General features: G+C 39.7%; 1 protein-coding gene across 2 annotated transcripts in view; it reads right to left on the bottom strand.

Moving 5' to 3' along the window:
- vps13d (vacuolar protein sorting 13 homolog D) overlaps positions 1-22,795 on the bottom strand; it is a 216,010-nt gene that overhangs the window by 181,480 nt on the left and 11,735 nt on the right. For both annotated transcript variants that reach the window (XM_078425505.1, XM_078425504.1), the window contains exons 4-17: positions 21,217-21,297; positions 18,675-18,791; positions 17,989-18,093; positions 16,914-17,084; positions 16,373-16,473; positions 12,870-13,038; positions 12,536-12,637; positions 11,209-11,428; positions 8,241-8,423; positions 5,993-6,123; positions 4,491-4,566; positions 3,121-3,300; positions 1,867-1,997; positions 945-1,077 (exon numbers count right to left, since the gene is read on the bottom strand). In XM_078425505.1, the coding sequence (XP_078281631.1) occupies positions 945-1,077; positions 1,867-1,997; positions 3,121-3,300; positions 4,491-4,566; positions 5,993-6,123; positions 8,241-8,423; positions 11,209-11,428; positions 12,536-12,637; positions 12,870-13,038; positions 16,373-16,473; positions 16,914-17,084; positions 17,989-18,093; positions 18,675-18,791; positions 21,217-21,297 (1,900 nt within the window). The remainder of the gene's footprint in view (positions 1-944; positions 1,078-1,866; positions 1,998-3,120; positions 3,301-4,490; positions 4,567-5,992; positions 6,124-8,240; positions 8,424-11,208; positions 11,429-12,535; positions 12,638-12,869; positions 13,039-16,372; positions 16,474-16,913; positions 17,085-17,988; positions 18,094-18,674; positions 18,792-21,216; positions 21,298-22,795) is intronic.

Consider the following 22,795-nt stretch of genomic DNA (forward strand, 5'->3'; position numbering starts at 1 on the left):
GTATATTTACATACAAAACTTTGCTTTCTTCTTGTCAAGTTCCACCATGCACGTACACTAACAGCTATAACTAGCAGTGCTGAAACACTGTCTATCGATTGTATAATCTGCTTCATCCATATTACTGGGAGGTCCAATAAGATCTAGATTTTATCACGTTTCTACAATGATTATACTTTTGTTTCAGCTTTGTTTCCCTCAGAGCTCAAACAGTAAATATCCAATTCCATTTGGAACAATAGATGGGATCAATGAAGTTTTCCACAACTGCAAATGTACAATAAAGAAATACGAAACATCTTAATAAAACTAGATGGTTGACATATCCTAAATAAAGCTCCACATGCACAACAAAAGGTTAACACTTTAATAAAGTGATTCTGATTAAAAAAAAGTGTGCCATCCTGCTCTATCATTTGCATTGTTGTGACCTCATTTGTCTTTCAAATATGTAACAATGACATTGATTAGATTATATAGTTTTATTGTTCCCCTTGGGTGCCAAATCAACTGAATATAATATGGAAGCCAAAGTAACATCTTAACTCAGCCCCTGTGCATACAATGTCATTATAGACTTAGAGTTTAGAGAGATACAGCGCGGAAACTGGCCCTTCGGCCCACCGAGTCTGCACGACCAGCAAACTCCCCCACACACACTAAGGACAATTTTACATTTTATAACAAGCCAATTAACTTACAAACCAGTACGCCTTTGAATTGTGGGAAGAAACCGAAGATCTCGGAGATAACTCACGCAGGTCACGGGGAGAACGTACAAACGCCGTACAGACAAGCACCCATAGTCAAGATCGAACCCTGGTCGCTGACGCCAAAAGGCAGTAGCTCTACCGCTACACCACCATGCCGCCCCTGTTTACTTTGACACATTCTTCTAAGGAAAATTTTATTAAATACGTTGATCTTGGCTCGGGTGCAATTACCTCGAAAGTTTGTCAGCAGAATTCGACCCAGATCCACAACTACCAACAAAGAATCTGGAGATTTAAAATCATCTGGAAAAATCACTTGAGGAGCAGAAATATCTAACTTCATCATCCAGCGTTTGTCATTTTCCTGGTGAAAAAAATTGCATTTTCAGTTTTTTTAAATTTTAGTTTTAGAGATACAGCGCAGATACAGGCCCTTCGGCCCATCGAATCCACACCGACCTGCGATCCCCGGACATTAACGCTACCCTACACATACTAGGGACAATTTTACATTTAGACCAAGTCAATTAACCTACAAACCTGTACGTCTTTGGAGAGTGGGACGAAACCCAAGATCTCGGAGAAAACCCACGCGGTCACGGGGAGAACGTACAAACTCCATACAGACAGCACCCGTAGTCGGGATCGAACCCGGGTCTCTGGCGCTGCAAGCGCAGTAAGGCAGCAACTCTACTGCTGCGTCACCGTGACCGCCCCCAGTTCTTCAGCATTTCAGCAATGACAGTTAATAATTTAATACTCAAATATATTTTATTTTAGGATTAAGTACTTAAATCTCTACATTGGCACTTGAATCTACAATTGAAATGCAGCTGAGATTCGGGATAACAATGGAAATTTAAACGTTGCCATCATTGGCATGCACTTTCATCCATTCATACAGATTACGAATTCTGAATCCCCATTTATACAGATGAAGCTTTTTGCGGGTTGCGCAAAATCTTAAAATGTAATCCATGATTTTGTTACACTGAGTCGGACAAGAATTTACAGTGAAATTTATTTGCAGTTCAGATTTGGCAATGATCCAACTAATCATTTATCCAACACATTTCCGCTTAGAATTAATGAAATACATTTCAGAAAATCATATGATCATGCTCAAGCATGAAAATGCATTCATCTGACTTACAATGAATTCTCCCACCAGTAGCTGATCAATCGTTTGCCTGATTTCAGCCTTCGTTTGCATCTTGAGCTTATTGTATTGCCTTCTGGCAGCATCTGCCACCCGTAACTCTAGTTCTGACTGGTAACCAAAGCCTATGAAAAAGGAGAAAAGAAATGCACAATCTTTCACAAAGAGTAGCTGGAGGCATTTGAGTGCTAGTTTTAGATCCTACACATTAAACTAAAATTATTAGAACTACATTGCTTTGTTTTGTAAGTACAAAAGAAAAAATGTGTATTAACTTTATCACAAATTGACCTCATTTGGGAATTCTTAGACAACCTTGTCCTTCACAGCTATTTAAACTACCCATTTGCTGGCCTGCTGCAGATAGTGGAAGAATGTGGTTTATATCCCAGGTTCTCCAGTTTGATATGGTCAAATCAACTCCATTATTCTGAAGCAATATTGGCATCAAGCTAAGGTGCAAGATGATTGTTCTTTCACGACCCAATTATAGAACTATAATTTTCTGAACGGTATCAGAGAAGACAGTCCTACTCTTCCAGGAGGGATACTCACCACTCAATGCACACTGCCTTGGTTTTTAAATAGGCCAACTCCTGCCTATCACATCTTTCTGCAGGAAGGAACTGCAGAAGCTGGTTAAAACCGAAGATAAACATAAAATGCTGGAGTAACTCAGCGGGACAGGCAGCATCTCTGGAGAGAAGGAATGGGTGACGTTTCGGGTCGAGACTGAAGAGGGGTCGCGACCCGAAAAGACACTCACTCCTTCTCTCCAGAGATGTTGCCTGGCCTGCTGAGTTACTCCAGCATTTTGTGTCTTTCATATCTCATCGCCAGGGAACATGAGTCAAAATACGATACCCAGACTATGACAGTACAGTGGCATTCAGCTCTGTTGCTGATGGGACCAGACTTGTGTTACATGAGTATTAATGCTCACACATAGATCGGCACATGTGCAGGTCTCACCTGGCACAAGCATAGACATGCATATGTTTAGGCTCAAGCACAAGAATTCTTTTCCATTACCCTCCCTCCTCACTTCTCAAACCCTTTGTCATCCATCTTACACCCGCAACTAACCACAATCCAGCTCTCGATTATCACCCGCATACCTAAATCCATTCCTCGTCCCTCCAGCCACACACTTGGCCCATGTTCCCAACACCAGTTCCATGTATCCCACATTCCCAAAGGATACTTTAAGATGCAAGACAACAAATGATGACTTTTAAATTTACTGACCAGATGTGTGCACTTTGCCCTTATAGAAAAAATCTGCGACTTTCTTGATAACTAGAGGGTTATAGATGATGTTGAGGGGTCGAGTGCTGACTTCTAATCTTCTCTCGTAGTTACTCCAAACTGGATTTTTCTCATAGATCATTTCAAATACTGGTGGCAACTTACTGGGAGAGCAAGAAGCTGTAAGTATAATTAACAAAATTAGGTCAATTCAAAGTAGTTATCCCTTTGGTAATATGCCTCTCACAATTTTTCTTTAGCATTATTGCTTTCTCATTGTTGAATTTGAACATAAAATGACATATTCTTCTTGAGCAGCACGACACAAAATTCTGAAGTCAAAAGAAAATGCAGATACAGGTAACTGGAACAAAATACAGAAGGATGGAAGAACTCAGTGGATCAAGCAGTCAGTGGAGGCAAAAGGTGCAAGCCAATGTTTCAGGTCAATAAGTATGATAAGGAGACAAGGCAGCATACACAGTAGACAAATTAGAAGACTATGCCTTTTCACCTCTGGCCTTTGACCAACCATCTGTCAACCATCAAGCCCCCCCCCCCTCCCCCTGCATCCATCTACCACTTGTAAAGCTTTGTCCTCAATGCCTCCTCTCCCACCACAATCGGTCTGAAGAAGGGTCCCGACCCAAAACTTCATCTATCTGTGGAATTCTCTGCCTCAGAAGGCAGTGGAGGCAATTCTCTGAATGCATTCAAGAGAGAGCTAGATAGAGCTCTTAAGGATAGCGGAGTCAGGGGGTATGGGGAGAAGGCTTGAACGGGGTACTGATTGAGAATGATCAGCCATGATCACATTGAATGGCGGTGCTGGCTCGAAGGGCCGAATGGCCTCCTCCTGCACCTATTGTCTATCCATGTTTCCCAGAGATGCTGCCTGACCTGCTGAGTTGCACCAGCGCTTTTATTGGAAATCAGCAGTGTCAGTTCCTTATGTCTACAGTGGAGGGGGGGGCTGTAGATCAACCTTTGCCTCTCTAGCATGGTCTGTTTAGGTAGCATGTGCAAAGTACCAGGCTGGAAGTGCAGGTGATTTGCTAACCCCCAATTGGTTTTCTACATCAATGTGGATTCCAAGTACACCATCCATTACATAACCCATGAAAAAAGGAACAGTAACACTTTAGAATTTCCAGTTTAAATTAATATACTTTTCAATCAAAATCCTATTATTTATCTTCCTCTTTGATTTTTTCCCTTATCCCCTCCTTCCTGGAAGTTATGTGGCAGAAACAAAGCTCCGCAGAACCTTTCCTGTACAAGACACACTGGATGTTTCGCTGTACTTGGTTGTTGAAAGTAAATTGCTTTCATCTATCACCTTCAATAATGAAAGCAGTTCATTGCCTCACCTGGGATCACATTGGCAGTCTCAGACAAAGTGGAACGCATTCCCAATGTCTGTGATAAGCTTCCAGCATCTTTTTCCTGTTAATGTACAAAGGAAGCACGCAGTCAATATGGTTCTCTCAACTGCGGTTACATGAAACTTATCACAAAAGTCTATATCAAGTTAATTATGCCATACATCAACTTCCAACTCTTGGAAACTGCTCATGCAGATACTTAAAAAAACCCTCAAATTATCTTTAAACAAGCCCCAAATAAAAGGAGATGTTCAATTACGTTGAAAAAGTTGTGCCGAATCGGTGCATGCTATTACACTTTCTGATTCACTTGGACTCTGGAAACCAAGCCATCATTGTCATATCCAATGTAAGCAAATATGACTTAAGTAGTAATGGAGATTTCTTTGCAAATGCTCTGGCACAAAAATTCATGGAATATCTTAAACATTTTAACATTCAGTGCGAGTTCATCAGAAGGCCATCAAATGAACAATGGTTTGCATGTATATGGGTGTTTCCGTAAATACAGCACTCAGTGGTGAAACTGAAGGTCCCCAAACTTCCAGGTTATTTTCCTGTTTTTTTTGTAATATTCCCATTGTTTCACATCCTGTATTTTAAGTAGTATAGATCATGGTGTACAGTCAAAATAATGAGACAAAACAAAAATAAATAAATCTGTTTTCACAAAGAAAAATATCAGATATGTCCCTGTGTTTTCTTGCCTTTTTTGTGACATTTTTCAAGCATGATTTCATCAAATCAGTCAGTGCCTTATATGTCTTATATGATTTATCATTTTTTCTCTTCATTTTTTCTTCAAATTTTGAAAATATTAAATTGGTCAAATTTTGATCACAAATTAGCTCAAAAGGATCATAGGTAGGCCCATTTTTAATCCTGTGGTATTTCATCATGATTTAATCATTTTCAAATTTGGCCACTCATGTCACAGGTTGGTACTCTTGTTTACTGAAACACCCAGATAGGATTTTTTTAACACTGAAAACATTGTTTGCCGTTGCACAAAAATTGGGCTTGACCACCAGAAAGCCAAGGAGGAAAATTAATTGTACAAAACAACAAATCAAAATTACGTTTGAGATGGCTTTTGAGCTCAAGCAGATTTGTGGCAACCTAAGAAGCTTTTGAAAATCTGCTTGAAGATATCAAAAGATTTGTGCCACTGATGGGAGGGAGAAAAAACTAACTCTGCTCAATTAAGCAAAGTAAGTCAATATTTTAGGAACAGTATGCCACTTGTACAAATTCTACTGACTGATGGCTCCCTCCTGAGGCTGATGGCAAAATGAATTACTGAGTGATGGATTCAGCAAAGTTTTACAATTCCTCTTTCGTGCAAACACAATTCCACAAAATTTTATCAGGATATAATTCTAAACACAGCAACAACACACACCAAAAAAATCAATTGAATGTTAATATGTTTTGTTAATTAGGCATGTTTTCCAAGTGTAATTCAGCTACCATGTACTGACACCTACTGGTTTGGGTGAAACTAGGACAGGGAATAAGGAACCTTGTGTTGCCATGTCTCGCAGGAACAGGCCTCCCAGCTGAACAGAGAACAGGGTAGATTCTGTACGAGGGGAGGACTCCACACCAATTTTCACTCCTGGAAAAAGATATAAAAGAACAAGGCAATTGTTTTTCTGACACCGCCGGTTGAATAAATATTTTACGGTAGTGGTCACTAGTAGGCTCACTTTCTTACCTGGCCTGCCTCAGTACGTGCTCAAGCTCACCACTTTCAACTGAGTACAAGTGCTCAAGCTCACCACTTTCATCTGCAACCAGTGACTACCGGTGCACTGGGCATCATCGGAATGGAGAGAAGAACCATCAAGACCACAGAGGCAGCAGAGAAAGCCTCAAAATGGCTCTGGATCAGGAGAGGAGGTCCATGGGCAGGAGCGAATGCCACCTGAACACAAGTCGTGGTCTGATCAACCACGGCTGGGTCACCCGGGCGGGGGTGTCTGATGTTGAAAGACCCAAAACACCCAATGACCCCAGGTTACATCACTGATGATGTGTTCAGGAGCATCAAGAGATGTATTTATCAACCATCTCTGCTGGACGATCAAAGTTCCTTTGAGGCAATACTAGCTTTGTATTGACCTTATTGCAGGCAAAGGCCTTCTCTAACGTCCTTGTCAGGCTCCAAAACTGCCTCCTGCACAGCACAGAACTTTGCCCACCCGTTAAGCCAGACCCCAGGCTGAATATGTCGTCAAAATCAGCAAAAGAGTTGGCATGCCTTAAATGCCATTGATATCCACAAGCATTAAAAAAAAACAAAAGCCACAAGATATCAATCATACACTAAAGCTTACAATATAAAAGAATAAAACACTTAAAACCCCATAAAATTTCTTAAAACAATAAAATACAAATGTTCATTTATTCACAAAATGCTGGAGTAACTCAGCAGGTCAGGCAGCATCTCGGGAGAGAAGGAATGGGTGACGTTTCGGGTCGAGACCCTTCTTCAGACTGATGTCGGGGGTGGGACAAAGGAAGGATATAGGTGGAGACAGGAAGATAGAGGGAGATCTGGGAAGGAGGAGGGGAAGGGAGGGACAGAGGAGCTATCTGAAGTTGGAGAAGTCGACGTTCATACCACCGGGCCGCAAACTGCCCAGGCGAAATATGAGGTGCTGCTCGTATTTCGCCTGGGCAGTTTGCGGCCCGGTGGTATGAACGTCGACTTCTCCAACTTCAGATAGCTCCTCTGTCCCTCCCTTCCCCTCCTCCTTCCCAGATCTCCCTCTATCTTCCTGTCTCCACCTATATCCTTCCTTTGTCCCACCCCCGACATCAGTCTGAAGAAGGGTCTCGACCCGAAACGTCACCCATTCCTTCTCTCCCGAGATGCTGCCTGACCTGCTGAGTTACTCCAGCATTTTGTGAATAAATCGATTTGTACCAGCATCTGCAGTTATTTTCTTATACTGTTAATTTATTCAAATTGGTACTCTGTTGCACAGCTGCATAAGAAATTCAACATCAGAGCTTCATTGGAATCATTGCGCAAAGAGCTCTCAAGAAATTTGAGTTACACATTTGTGCTAGTGGTCCTCAGAAGTGTTTTGAGTACACTATCTAGTCCTCATCTCAAAAATGTCTGCATTATGGTTGTAGTACATTCTCTTTAAACATCCAGGACCATGAACTGTTCCTGCAGCACCACATGTATAACCCGCTGTATTTTTCCTCCCTGCTTTTTATTCAGAGCTACTTACATTTGCTTCAATTTTCAGTCACCACAGAAAATTGTTGAAGGCTAGGATTTTTCTTAAGATGAAAACTGGAGTGCCAACACAACGAGCAACGAAGGAGAGATTAAGCTGCCCATTTCTAAATGTTGTCCCGATGGGAGACACACGCAGCACCAAGAGACTTCCTCTTTAGTTTCTTTCTTGTACCTCCAGGTAAATTACATCCTGGGTACCTTATCATAACCTCAGAACAATTATAAGCATGGAATGGGGATTCTATTCGCACCCCAATTTTGAAGAAATGTATCTAATTTGCAATATTTTTTGACAACAGTATTATTAAGCAATGGTTTATTAATTTTCTTTCACCAATTATGGCATCACTGATGCAGTTTTACCTTATCTCATATTCATTCTTATTTTTTGCAATCTTGCAGAACTTTCTGCACATTGAGATGTGATCCTCTCCCAGGATGAATGAAGGCGAATCCTGAACAACTTTGAAAATTACCTGAAAACTCCAGTTCCACAAAAGCCGTCTCAGTTCCACAAATGTTAGTCTCCTTATCGTGTCTCAGCAAGCTGATGGTCCCACTTTGTAGCAGGAAGTTCAGTTTAATAAAAACATGGTCCCTCCTTGTGAATGTGTTCATGTTTGATGTATCAGTCATTGTGTTAAAGATTTCATCGCCATCTGATAAAAGGAATGAAGTAAAAGTTGCCCAATGAATTGAAGGAAACTAAATACATTGTCAGTTTTCATAGAGTACATAAAATACTTCCAATATCTCAACAGTCAGATGAACAAACATATCAACAAGGATTTTATTTTACAATGAGACATCCATTACAAATTTCACCTGGCCTATATCACAGCTGCAAGAAGTACCACTGTCAAGGCAAAGCAACAAATTTGGGTACAGCAAACTGAATGCAAAATGTTCACACATTTACCATATGCAATAGGGAGTTTAAAAAATGGCTTATGTCAACAGAGAGCAGCAAGTTATCATGCCGGTTACTCTTCTAGATTTACTAGTTGACAGTGGAATGATATTTCTTCCCATTCAGCTAGTAAAGATGCGAGGCATGTGGAACTCGCTGCCAGGGCAAGTGGTAGAGATAGGTATAATTATGACACATCAGACACATGGACAAGTATATAATTAGGATGCTTTGCGGGATAAGGAGGTCCTGGCACAGGCGAGCGAGACTAAATTGGTTAGACAACTTGGTCAGCATGGATGAGTTGGACCAAAGGCCTTGTATTTGTACCGTATAGCTCTACGACTAATATTGGTTGTCCTTTTTCCACACATACTGTTATCAATTTTGTCATAAAAAGTTAGTTGAACACTTCAAAATTCACTGTAGAACATCTTTTAAACATGGTTTCCAGCAAAGCAATAACACATTGTGTTATCTTTAATACAATGCAGGTGGTAGATACTGAAAACTTGCTCAAAGTTATTTCAATCTCTACAATCTTTGCATAAACCATACAGTAACTTCCAAATGTAGTCATTTGCACCCAAACCACTGCAGTAACAAATTACAAACAAAAATTATATTATAATTGAACAAGGAGGAACAAAGTGATTTAGTAAAAGCAATAAATAGCAAGGCTGCATAGACAGGATAAACCTGAAATTCATGTTCATTCTGAACTCAGTTAGCTGATGTCAGCCAGGATGGTGGCAAGGAAGCTGGAGTTAATTTGTTAAACTAGATTTGGGAGAACAAATATCCTTATTGAAGGTCCAGGGACCCATTCTGCAAACACAAACAGATGGCAGATGAAGACAATGATTGGGTTTTAATGCAATAGTTTGCAAGGTCAAGTAGACTTCTCTTTCTTAAATGAAAGAAAGCAAATTCTATCCTCGTGTGGAAAGTATAGTAAAGGAGTAATATGGTAAAGACTAACTGAAAAGGGAAGATCGCGAAATAACAGATGAAGTGCCTTGATCTTAAGAGGATTATGAGTTGAGGCTGAGTTCTCAATCATTGACCACGACAGAAATTTGAACAAATCCCAATGGGAAACATGCAACATCTGGCAAAAATCATTAGTTGCCTCTGACATCTATTCTGTAATCTTCATCTGATGCGGAGGATTTCTGGTTATATAATTCTATTGGCTGTTACAGAATAGAGCAACATTTCAAATATAAACTTTACAAACTAAAATAAATATCTTAGTGAATTGCATAAATATCAAAGATGCTGATTCTCAAGTGGCAATTAGATTTTCGGCAATTTTGGTAACAAACAAATCGTGTGTACATCCTTTCAAGCCAAATCAGAAGTTAGTTTCAAAAGATAAAATTCAGGCCAATCTGTGAGTTTCACAGACACTGTTGTTTGTTAAACGGACAGCAGTTGCCTCATCTGCGTGCCAACCCATGGGAAATGTCAATGCTTTTCTAGAGGTTTGTGGCATCCAGAGATAATTTGGTAGGTGCTATGGAAAGGGTAAGAAGGCAGGGTGGATAGTGAAGGTTCTTCTATGGGAGACTTGCCTTAATCACAGGGATTAATCACAGGGCAGACTGTGGCTGCAAATTCCTGTGATCAGAGGCAGCATTCCATCCACAAATCAAAGGGGAGTTTGTTATTACTTCACAGAAGCCTCCATCTAAGCAGGGGACTGCTGGCACTAAATTTATTTCTAATAACATTTTTGTTACATTTTTTAATATAAATAATAAATGCAGGCTACTTCCTATTACCCATAGTTCAATACTTCTGCATAGTTAATTACAGATTACAAGTTGGAATGATCCAATCTGTTTTTTAATCATTAAACAATTAAAAATGCGCCACACATGTTGACAATGTGAGCACTTTAATGGTGAGCTGGGAAGATACAACTAGGACATGAAGTCAGAATTATTAAAGTAATTCATGACAGGGGAGTGCGTCGTCCAACTTCCCTAGCTAGGTTGCTACCTTCTTGGAGTACAGACATTCATCTTCAGAAGTTGAAAGGACCCTGGACGTGTAACTCATAACATTTATGAGATTCAATTTAAATGATCTTACCAACAATTTCTTAATTACTAGCAGTAAAGATAGTATAAGAAAACAGCTGCAGATGCTGGTACAAATCGAAGGTATTTATTCACAAAATGCTGGAGTAACTCAGCAGGTCAGGCAGCATCTCAGGAGAGAAGGAATGGGCGACGTTTTGGGTCTCGCCCCGAAATGTCGCCCATTCCTTCTCTTCTGAGATGCTGCCTGACCTGCTGAGTTGCTCCAGCATTTTGTGAATAAATACCTTCGAGCAGTAAAGATAGAATCATTTCAATGTTCTAAATGTGTCTATGTCAGGATATCGAGGTAACTGTTAGGAAACATTCCAAAATTTCACAACTGCCAAAAAGACATGTTCTAAAGGTGAGGTTAACTCACACTGCACCTTCAACATCCCAGGTGACCACTTAAAGAACGTAGTGTGAATGCAAGTCGTATCATACCTAATGACTCCTCTGGGCTCCACTGCTGCTGCTCTTCAGGTGTGAGATCTTCTACAGTGATACCCTGTTCCATTTGCTGGGAGGTTTGAGAGTAGCCGTACCAGCCACCCCACCCAGGGAACCAAGACTGCAGATACTGGATCACGCCACTGCGGTTTCCATGCATTGACTTTGAATGCGAGGAAGAACCCAGAGCTTCTGAGGGAGGCTCACGCAGCTTCTGTCAGAATGATCAAAATAAACGCAAGTTTAAACATGCAGTAATTTCCATGTTCTGTGTGTACTCAAAGCAGCCTGAGTGCTGAACGGTTAGATAAATGATTTGAAAAACAACTTTAGTATTTTCCCCATGCCCCAACCATTAAACTGCACTCAACATAAATAAAAATCAAAGTTCCAACATACCTCACTAGATTAAAATAGTGCTCCAAATTTCAAATCTGCCATTCTCAGCTTCTGTTAAGTGAGGACCCAGTATATATAAAATACTGTCTTAGATTCTAACGTTAAGTAACGGTGAATCTACTGTTAGTTCTGTATCAATTGTCTACAACTTAAGGATTTTCACCTGTGCGCAAAAAGTGCTCCAAATTTGCAGTCAGCAATTCATCAGTTTTTGGTGATTGCACTCTGGTGCTGAGCAATTCCTGGAGTTCAGCATTTTGTGTCTAGATTTTACAATTACTCGTCAAAGGACTAATAAATGCACTTATCTGTGATCAAAGGGCATAGCCACAAATTGACTGATCTTAGCTCCACGATCCCTAAAGAAGTGCAGTAGAACTATTAGAATAGAACTACAGGTGCTCCCTGCCTTACGATATTTCGACTTTGCAATGGTACAAACGCCAGCGGCCCGTGGCGAGCCACCGCTCGCTTCTGGCCATGTGATCACGTGTATTCAATGCATTTCGACTTATGATATTTTCGGTTTCTGATGGGTTTCTCGGAAGGTAACCCCATCGTAAGTTGAGGAGCACCTGTACCTACAACAGTGCAACTTACTGACACTGTACGGTCGATATTGCTTGGCACACTGTAGCAGTGGTCTGCAGGGTTAAGTCAGAAGGGAAGAATTCCTTCGATAGGTCTTTGGCACCACGATACGCTAGCAAGAAATGTTGGCTAACTGGGATCTGCTTGTCTCGGGTATTGGACTATTGATACTATCTTTCAATGTCAGGATTCAGACTTTTATCGCAGATTTCTTATGTTGGAAACTCTTGACAAGAGAAACCACAACTTTGCAGCTGATGGAACACCTTGTTGATTTAAATCTACAACCCTAACTGTATACAAGAGTAAGTAGTTAATCGAATATCCTGACCTCAGCTAGTATATCATGCTTCTTGAACTGCTCAAATACAATTTCTCGCAAGATTTCCAGCTCTTCGAAGCTCTGTTCATCCTCAATCCGTTCTAACTCCTCCTGCGAAACAAAACAGTACAGCACAAGTTGTATCAGAGGGATGCAAGTGACACTAAAATATGATTTCTCTAAGGCTTCCTTGGCTTCAATCATTGATTGAACAACTCTATCGCTGTGCCACTGTGCCGCCCCAAACAATCACATTTTAGTAATTCAGAAAAGTGGTTGTACAGTGTTCTTAAACTAGTGACATGTCAAACTGATAAGTCATTTCCAACGAAGATCACATTACCTCCTCTTCTAATGAATTCAGATTTCCTTTCAGCTTTTGATGGTATTTCTCAGTGTAGAATACTGCATCCCTTGCTCGTTGCAACACAAAGGTCCAGTTTAATCGCATCCTCTGCTCACGAATCTCAGCAAGATTGGCATTTAGTGCAAAATTCCACCACTCCCGGGAACTATTTATAAGGGAAAGAACAGAAAATTGAATTTTTCCAATCATGTTTGCATGAAGTGTTTCTGAGAAAATCTATACATTTATATGTTTAGATAGATGGGTGATCTCCCATGACATTAAATGCATGGAGTGCTTTTTTGACTTTGGCAGATAATTTAAAATGTGATTGTCAATAGTCAAAGAAAAATCATAAGAGGAACAGAAATAAGTGGGTGATCTGATAGCTCCAAAATTTAAATTATTCATTCAGCCATGAAGAACAGATGTCTTCAGATAATACAGGGTGTGGCTTCAATAGCAAATGTGCCAGGGAATGTAGATGTGGATTGGTCTCCACATGACGAGGTATATATTCTTTCTTTTGCGTTTTATATTTGCATGAAGCCTGTCAAAATTTACACTGTATGTGCAATCACATTGAAGGTAGACACAAAATGCTGGAGTAACTCAACGGGACAGGCAGCATCTCAGGAGAAAAGGAATGGGTGACGTTTCGGGTCGAGACTCTTCTGCAGACTGATGTGCAATCACATCATTCTGTAATCGCACAGTAAATTTTCATTATAAAGGTGGACATAGGAATTTATAATAAATATAAATGATGTAAAATATATGATGGATAGAGCAGATTAAATTAAAAAGAGTTTACCCTTCATTAACATGGAACCAAATATGTGCAGGTTTGGAGGTTAATTGGCTGGGCAAATGTGTGTCAATTTTTTTTGTCCCTAGTGGGTGTAGGAGAGTGTTAGTGTGTGGGGATCGCTGGGCGGCGCGGACCCGGTGGGCCGAAGGGCCTGTTTCTGCGCTGTATTTCTAAATCTAAAAAAAATCTTCAAAAAACCCAGCAGGATTCAAGACGTTATTCTGCGTTATGAACAAACTGCACCAGTCATTAATTACGTACAGTAGTTTTGCATTGATTTTCCAAGGGCTTCAACACTGGAATTTGTTGTGAATAAGTCACTTAGATGCTGCACACAGAGCACCATGTATAAAAGAGTACGCTTTTACCTCTCAAACCGATTAAATTAAAGAATATTGAGGTAGACATTGCGAGCAAATGCAAATTATGATGGTTAATTATGATGCTTATCACAGAAAGTAAAATAAAAGGAGAAAACAACAGATTTAAGAGGTAAAAGATTATTTATATTTTTTACGTCTCATTAATACATGAATAATAAATAAAATCTAAAGAGATGAGACAGGAATTGTTTGACAATAATTAATGGCTTATCACACCATCAAAATCCTAAAATTTAAAAAGAAACACAAGGACTTCTGTCGCATTGGTGCAGCAGCAACAAGCCATTCCATTTATTTCAAAGTTGAGTTTCCTCAGAAGATATTAAAGCAGCAAAACTTCTTTAGCAGCAATGCAAGTCAGGCAGCGAGTTATTAATTTCTGCATTTAGCTGGATCAGTGGTAATGGATGAATGAATAACTCAGGGCATTTTATGGTTTTATTGCACTTTGTTTGTATTACAATCAAAGAAATGGCCGCAAAAAAATGCTCAACGATGGGAATATCACACAAAGAAAAATAAATCATGGCATGCATGCGTGGATGGATAGGTGGCTGTGTGATATAACAAAAAAGATACACGGTCAAATCTATGAATCCCAAGAGCAAAGGCTCGATTATCTTCTCAAACCTTATAGATGCCAATAACAAATTAAGGCCTTGAAAATTCCTGGATATTATAAAAGTAAGCACCTTTCCCTATACCGCTTTCAGGCCAAGCAATGGTGGAATGACAATGACCGGGGCAAAGGGAGATAGTCTATTAGCTGCCAAATGAGCAATCAATGGGGTGGATGTTGGTTTGAAATCAAGCAACTGATGCTGATGGTCAGTGCATTTTGAATGGGTCAGTAGGCATCACAGTGGTAACTTACAAGTCAGATCTTTGTTCATTATTGGAAGGTGACTGTGCAGTTAAAATTAAGGCCCATTGTAGTTGCTGTCATAAAAGAAAAAAACTCTCACAGAGAGAAGGAAAAGCTATTTTCTTTTGATATCAAAGTGATCAATTCAATATTGGACCAGCTTTCCAATTATTTCATTTCAGTGAGGTCAGAAGAATGCAAGATCTGGAGTAGACCATTAAATGAATCCTTTTCACCTCTTTTGATATTCGTTACGATAGAAGTCAGAGCAGAGAAACAGGATATTCGATAGGAAACATCCAGGTCGACCGTCTAAGCTGGCTCCATTTGCCTGTGTTTGGCCCATATTCTTCTAAACCTTTCCCATGACTGTCCAAATGTCTATTATCATGGATATCATACTCTATCCAGATCACCTCTGAGCCTCCTGTGCTCCAAAGAGTAAATTCCTAGCCTGCCCAATCACTCCCGATAGGTCAGGTTCTCGAGTCCTGGCAACACCCTCATCGATCTTCTCTGCACTCTTTCCAGCTTAATGGCAAGTTCCCTCCAGGAGAGTGAGCAAAACTAGACACAATCCTCTGAGTGTAATGTCACCAACGTACAACTGGAACATAACGTTCCAACGTCTGTACTCAATTCCCCAACTAGTGAATGCCACATGCCAAAAGCCTACTTCATCTCTCTCTCTTCCTGCGACACCACTTTCAGGAAGCCATGTATGTGTTCTCCTTGATCCCTCTGTTCTACATCACCCTACTGTTCACTGTGAATGTCCTGCCCTGGTTAGACTTCGCAAAATATACCTCACACTTATCCAAATTAAACTCCATCAGTCATTCCACAGCCAACTTGCCCAACTGATCAAAACCCTGATGCAATTCTTGATAATGATTTTCACTGTCTATATTACCATCTATTTTAGTGTCATCTGGTAACTTACCAATCATGAATTGTAATTCTCACTCTAAATCAAACCATTGATATAGATGAAAAAAAGCAATCCCAGCACCAATCCCTGAGGCACACTACTAGGCACAGAATTCCAGTCCAAAAAAAATACTTTCCATCACTACCCTCTGCTTCCTACCATGAGCCAATTTTTTTGTCCAGTTAGGCAGCTCATCCAGGATATCATATGATTTAACCTGGAAAATGGCTAATATATGGAACCTTACCAAATGCTTTTCAACAAATAAAGTTTTCACCAGGATATATCGAAGAGACTATATTTTGATTTGTCTTGCACTTTCATGGGAAAACTTGGCAGAATTCAACGAGCTTTGCTCATTCTTTTAATCAGTAATATACAGAGCACCACTGATAGCATTGTAGGTGTGCGCATGAAAATGCCTCCCGTACATGTAACTCGAAGATGCAAAATAAGTCAATTTGTTAATTTCCAGAAGTCACACAAAAATTAAACTGAAGGGAGACCTACTTTAATTTAACAGGAACTTTAGGTCTCCATTTTCTCAATTGAAGTTGCCGTTCTTTTCTTTCCATTTCTTTCAAGAATGTCATCGATTGCTGGTACTGCACCTGGGCATAAAGTAGCACAAGGACAATAAGATAACAACTTAGAATTTATATCTGAAACAGCAACAAACTTCAGCCACTCAGCATCACTTAGACTTGTTGGTTAGTTGACCAACATCCTCTGAGAACATCACTGTCCCATCTTTCAGAATAGTAGTGTAATATGCAGAAGTAATTGATGGACCAAAAAACTTACCATCAAGAGAATTTAACATATCCTCTAAATCAGTGCTTCTTAAACTGGTGAATGGTTCACCCAAGGGTGAATAAAACTAGAGGGGTGCATGAAGGGTGAATGACTTAATATATATAAAATTATACACAAGGGAGAATAAGACGGAAATTACCAAAATTTTGTGATAAAGACTCAAGGGTGAATGAGTTTAAGAAGCACTGCTCTGAATGACCCCCTACTCTCTTTATTTTTGGTTCAAACAGCTTACCTGCGAAAGTTTCAATGGAATTGTCTTCAGTTTGACATCACACTCAATGCGCGGTGTATTCCGGGAACGCAAGGGCTCTTTGGCTCCGTTTCTCTTTAAAAGGGCGGAAGCGCAGACAGGTTCGAGTATGTACTTGTGATCTCTGTTTTGCAGGCAATGATCTATTGCATCCTGGAAAGTAACAAAGATGTGTGAGATCCAAATATACTTCTCTTCACCCTCATGCAAATAATTACCGCTTAGTCAGAACAGTTCTTCATAGAATCAAAGTCAAATGCTATATTTTTAATATGATGAGAAAGGAATATCTCAGCAACTATTTTTATTGGAAATTCTCACCTAATAATACAAAAAAATATTGATCTCAGCTAAGTTTTAGTTATGACTCTCTCCATACACACTCCACCTGAACATTCATTCAGCAACTGTATGGAAACCATTGATCAATACCAAGGTAACCAGTGAAGAAGTCAAAAATGTTTCAGGTACAAATTTATTGTGAAGGGACAGGCATAAGTACATATCTGGCTTGAGAACCATTGGAAATAAAAAAAACATTTTATTTCTGGAATATATATTTGGAGTCATTCTCTAAATATTTCTCCAGTAGGTACAATTAAAAGGGTTGAAAGAGGATTAGGGTGTGGCAGGGTAGAATATTATGGTGTTCCATACTTGTCCTGTCAGCCAAAGCATCATTATTGATCAATTCAATAAGATACTAACTGTAAAGGCTAATAGCACACCAGAAACAACACTTTAAATGATATCATGTCAGAACCAGACTAGTAATTCAAGAGGCATGGGCTCCAAGATTGTTTAGGCACACCCTCAAAACATCACCATGTCATGAAATGCATGAAGAAATTAAGAAATAGAATATTTATACTGCATTAATAAATCATGTCACAACATACTGCTCGCAATTTAATATATTTACATGGGACACTGGTCATCGGAGGTGTTGGTTTAACCCATCTCAATGAAGATAATATTTTATCCTTTTCAAATAGTATCAAAGTGTATTTCCAAGTGGCGAATGATTTATTGAAGTCCAAGTAAATAAAATTCATACCTGGAGTTCCGAAGGAGGAACATCCCCCAGTAACTCAGCGTCCATATCCCAGTAAATACTGAAATCCTCAATTTTTAATCTCTTCTTTCTTATGGACTTTTCAACCTGAGGAATTAAAAAAAAATGTGGTAAGTAAAGCAATAGTATCAATATTGTGGGGAATTACTTTAGTTGCAAAGAAATTTGCAATTGTTCACAATTTTATCCTGTCAGTGTTGTTTCTTCTAAAGTACAGTGGATTCCCCATTAACCTTTAACCAAGACCACTAAACTCTATGTGCCAGGTACAAACAATCCTTTTCCTTCTCTAACTGATTTCCTGGTTATGTTAAACAAACAAGGAACAGCAGATGCTGGTTTACAAAAGAATGCATAAAGTGCTAGAGAAGTGTTAGAGTAACTCTAGTGCTATAGTTAACGGATTGCTATCAAGAAAGTTATAGAATGTATGTATAGAATGTATAAGTGGCTGATAAATGTTTACAAGAACAAGAATTTTTTGACTATTATAACCAACAATTGATATTCTCAAGGAACTATCACTAAATAAATATAATCTATTGCGATTTACTTCCATTGACCTATAAGGTAAGTGCAATGCAGATGGCTCATTGAGCCAAAGCCACAAGTTAGAATTCACACAGGTAGCAAAATGTTTACATTCACTGTTTCCATGTGGAACTTACCAACTCATCTTCTGCATTCTGTACAGATACACTCTTGATACATATCCCAAAAGCAAATGGATGTTCAGGGTTAGTGATATCATCCTCAAAACGCAAATGGACATCTCGAACATTCAACTACAAATGAAACAAAACTCACATTTTCAGATTACAGCTCATAGATAAAAGCTGTGGTCCTCTACTTGTGCATACACAGTAGCTTTTATAAAAGTAATTCATTGCTTAAAACTGCAGGGTGCACTACATTCAAAACAAATTCAGACAATGCTATGATTAAATGGCATCCAAAACCCATCAATGATTTCATACATTATTGAGGGCAGAGTTATTAACACTTTTTACACAAGATAATATTGGTTTACATAAAATAAGACAGAGGAACCCAGGGGATTTAATGGCAATTGCACTTAAAGGTACTGGAGATTCCACTCACAAAAGCAATGACAAACATGACTCAGTCCATCACAAACTTCGCAAAACTTTCTGACTGAGAGGATCACGCAAAACTCAGAAATTCTGCCATATTCAGATGTGAACAGTAGTGGACAATGAAAAATAAACTAATAGAAGGGTCAATGAGCATCATCATCATCCTCATTGACAACAGAGATCAACATGTTAGTGCAAAACACAAAGCTGCAACATTTCTAAGCACCTGAGTGGAATGATTGCAGTCTCCTCCTGAGGATCCTGTCATAACAAAAGCCAGTCTTTGACCAATATGGAAACAGCTGAGAGCATTCTCATGGCTCAGCTGAGAGACACCCATGGCTATGAGACACAAAAACATTCCAGCTCTGGTGTTTATGACGTTCATCAGAACCAGTTGCAGTTTTAACTAAAATAGCTAAAACACTGGCAACTGGCCAATAAATTTGCAAATTGGAGTATGCTATCCACAAAGAAAGGTCAAATCCATATCCCACCTTACTCTTGATCATTAGTGATAGAATGAAAGACTTTCTAACAACAAGCGCCGCTAACTCTCCAACAAATATTGAGAATATTTTAGATTCTGCCTGTCTAGTCCTTGTTACAATCATGGCCCAATTATTGGCAAAAGTGCTTGAAGTCCAGAGATGGAGTGAGGCACCATGACTGTGCAGTATCCAGCGAAAGAAATAACATTGAAGTTAATGGTCATCGGTAGAAAAGTCTTTCACTGGATGGAATAACCGTACACAGAAGGACTGAGATAATCAATGTCCAATCAGCTCAGCAATGGGATTTCATCAGGGCGATGTTCGAGGCCCAAGGAACCTCTGCTGCTTCATCAGTTATCTTTCTTGCAATCTCAAGAGTGAAGCATGTTTACTGCTGATGATTGCCATTAATGAATGCTTCCTTCCCAACTACTCAAATAAAGCAATTGTGCCTGCATTCAGCAAAATATTCAGGTTTAACCAGATAAAATAGTTGTATGAATAGCTCACGTCTCAAACAAATTCAATTTCCTATGAGAATCTATCTTCCCATTCTTGTATCTTGTATTAACATTCCGTGGAGCGCCTTAGACTGCTCCAGCTTAATAGACATTGCGGCTACATGGCAGGTTACAGGTTGGAAATAAAGTCACTGAGCACAGAAGCAGGCCATTTGGCACACTGAGTCGGCACTAACCAACACATCATTTCTTGCAGATTGATTTAACCTCCAACTCCTAAAGCTTTTCCACCATCTACAGGGCACAGGTCAGGAATAAAAAGGAATACTCTCCAATTGTCCGCCTGCACAGATGAGTGCACTTCCAATAAAACCCAACAGCTCAACGGCACATGGGTGTGCAGGTTAATTGGCCTCTGTAAATTGCCCCTCGTGTGTTGAGAGAGGATGCAAAAGTGAGCTAACATAGAACTATTGTAAACAGGTGATCGATGGTTGGCGTGGACTCAGTGGCCAAAGGGCCTGTATCCACATTGTCTCTCTACACTAACTCAACAGCATCAAAAGCAACATAGTCTGTACCCCTCTTGTCTTGTACACTTCCTCCAAAACAGGCAGACGACCATAGTTCAGTTTGTATTATTTAAATTATCTACTGAAGCAACCAAGTCTTTCGTAGTACAATGGGCATCAATTTCAAAGGGACAAGGCCACCATTGTTCACTTGCACATTAAGTTATGTCTCGGGAATATTTTGTTGTTTCATAAAAATTCTCGAACCTTCCACTAAATAACTCTGAGAATACCTTTAACCACACAAACTGCACAACTCAAGATGACAGGCCACTAAGACATTCTCAGAGGTAGTTCAGGAGAGGAAATAAATTCTGGCTTTGCCTACATTCCATGAATTGATGACAACTCAGGCAAAGCTTCTATCCTTACCGGAATGATTCTAAATGCAAGTTGTATTTTTCACATACATACTAATTAGAAACTTTTCCATATTGGTTTCTTCCTATTAAAATTCCAAAGATACAATTTGAATTATGTATTTCCAAAAATTACTTCAGTAGAGCAGTTTATTGAAAACAAATGTTTTTATTTTGTTATTTTTCATATAAAATAACAACGATTTTATAACAACTTTCCCACTCACCTCCACATTTTCCACAATTCTGGTTACCATGGACGCAGTAGCTGAGTACCAATAAGACTCCCCTTTCTGCTGTTGGTCTCTCTGTAACAAAAGTCGCCCTTTAATTTTAAAAGTACTTCAATAAAACGTGGGAAATATTACACTAGACAATTATTGAAATTTTATCCCAGAAGATTATTTGTTTTAGAGAAAATGAGCAAGTTTTTGTTCCAAAATAGAGATATTTACTCTAAACAAGCCTTCTACATTTCAGCCTCGATCACTCAATCTCAAAAGATTGAAAGAATTGCATTTTATAATTAATTATAATCCTTATTTCATGTTTCCTTATTTATTTGTAGAGTGGTAATAAGATAGACAATAGACAATAGACAATAGACAATAGGTGCAGGAGTAGGCCATTCAGCCCTTCGAGCCAGCACCGCCATTCAATGCGATCATGGCTGATCACTCTCAATCAGTACCCCGTTCCTGCCTTCTCCCCATACCCCCTCACTCCGCTATCCTCAAGAGCTCTATCCAGCTCTCTCTTGAAAGCATCCAACGAACTGGCCTCCACTGCCTTCTGAGGCAGAGAATTCCACACCTTCACCACCCTCTGACTGAAAAAGTTCTTCCTCATCTCCGTTCTAAATGGCCTACCCCTTATTTTCAAACTGTGGCCCCTTGTTCTGGACTCCCCCAACATTGGGAACATGTTATCTGCCTCTAATGTGTCCAATCCCCTAATTATCTTATATGTTTCAATAAGATCCCCCCTCATCCTTCTAAATTCCAGTGTATACAAGCCCAATCGCTCCAGCCTTTCAACATACGACAGTCCCGCCATTCCGGGAATTAACCTAGTGAACCTACGCTGCACGCCCTCCATAGCAAGAATATCCTTCCTCAAATTTGGAGACCAAAACTGCACACAGTACTCCAGGTGCGGTCTCACCAGGGCCCGGTACAACTGTAGAAGGACCTCTTTGCTCCTATACTCAACTCCTCTTGTTACGAAGGCCAACATTCCATTGGCTTTCTTCACTGCCTGCTGAACCTGCATGCTTCCTTTCATTGACTGATGCACTAGGACACCCAGATCTCGTTGAACTCCCCCTCCTCCTAACTTGACACCATTCAGATAATAATCTGCCTTTCTATTCTTACTTCCAAAGTGAATAACCTCACACTTACCTACATTAAACTGCATCTGCCATGTATCCGCCCACTCACACAACCTGTCCAAGTCACCCTGCAGCGTTATTGCATCTTCCTCACAATTCACACTACCCCCCAACTTAGTATCATCTGCAAATTTGCTAATGGTACTTTTAATCCCTTCGTCTAAGTCATTAATGTATATCGTAAATAGCTGGGGTCCCAGCACCGAACCTTGCGGTACCCCACTGGTCACTGCCTGCCATTCCGAAAGGGACCCATTTATCCCCACTCTTTGCTTTCTGTCTGTCAACCAATTTTCTATCCATGTCAGTACCCTACCCCCAATACCATGTGCCCTAATTTTGCCCACTAATCTCCTATTAAACTCTCGCAAACCCTTTCAACATTTTAAATACCATTTGATTTTCAACTTAAG

The sequence above is a fragment of the Rhinoraja longicauda genome, chromosome 30 (assembly GCF_053455715.1).
Source record: "Rhinoraja longicauda isolate Sanriku21f chromosome 30, sRhiLon1.1, whole genome shotgun sequence".
NCBI lineage: Eukaryota > Metazoa > Chordata > Chondrichthyes > Rajiformes > Arhynchobatidae > Rhinoraja > Rhinoraja longicauda.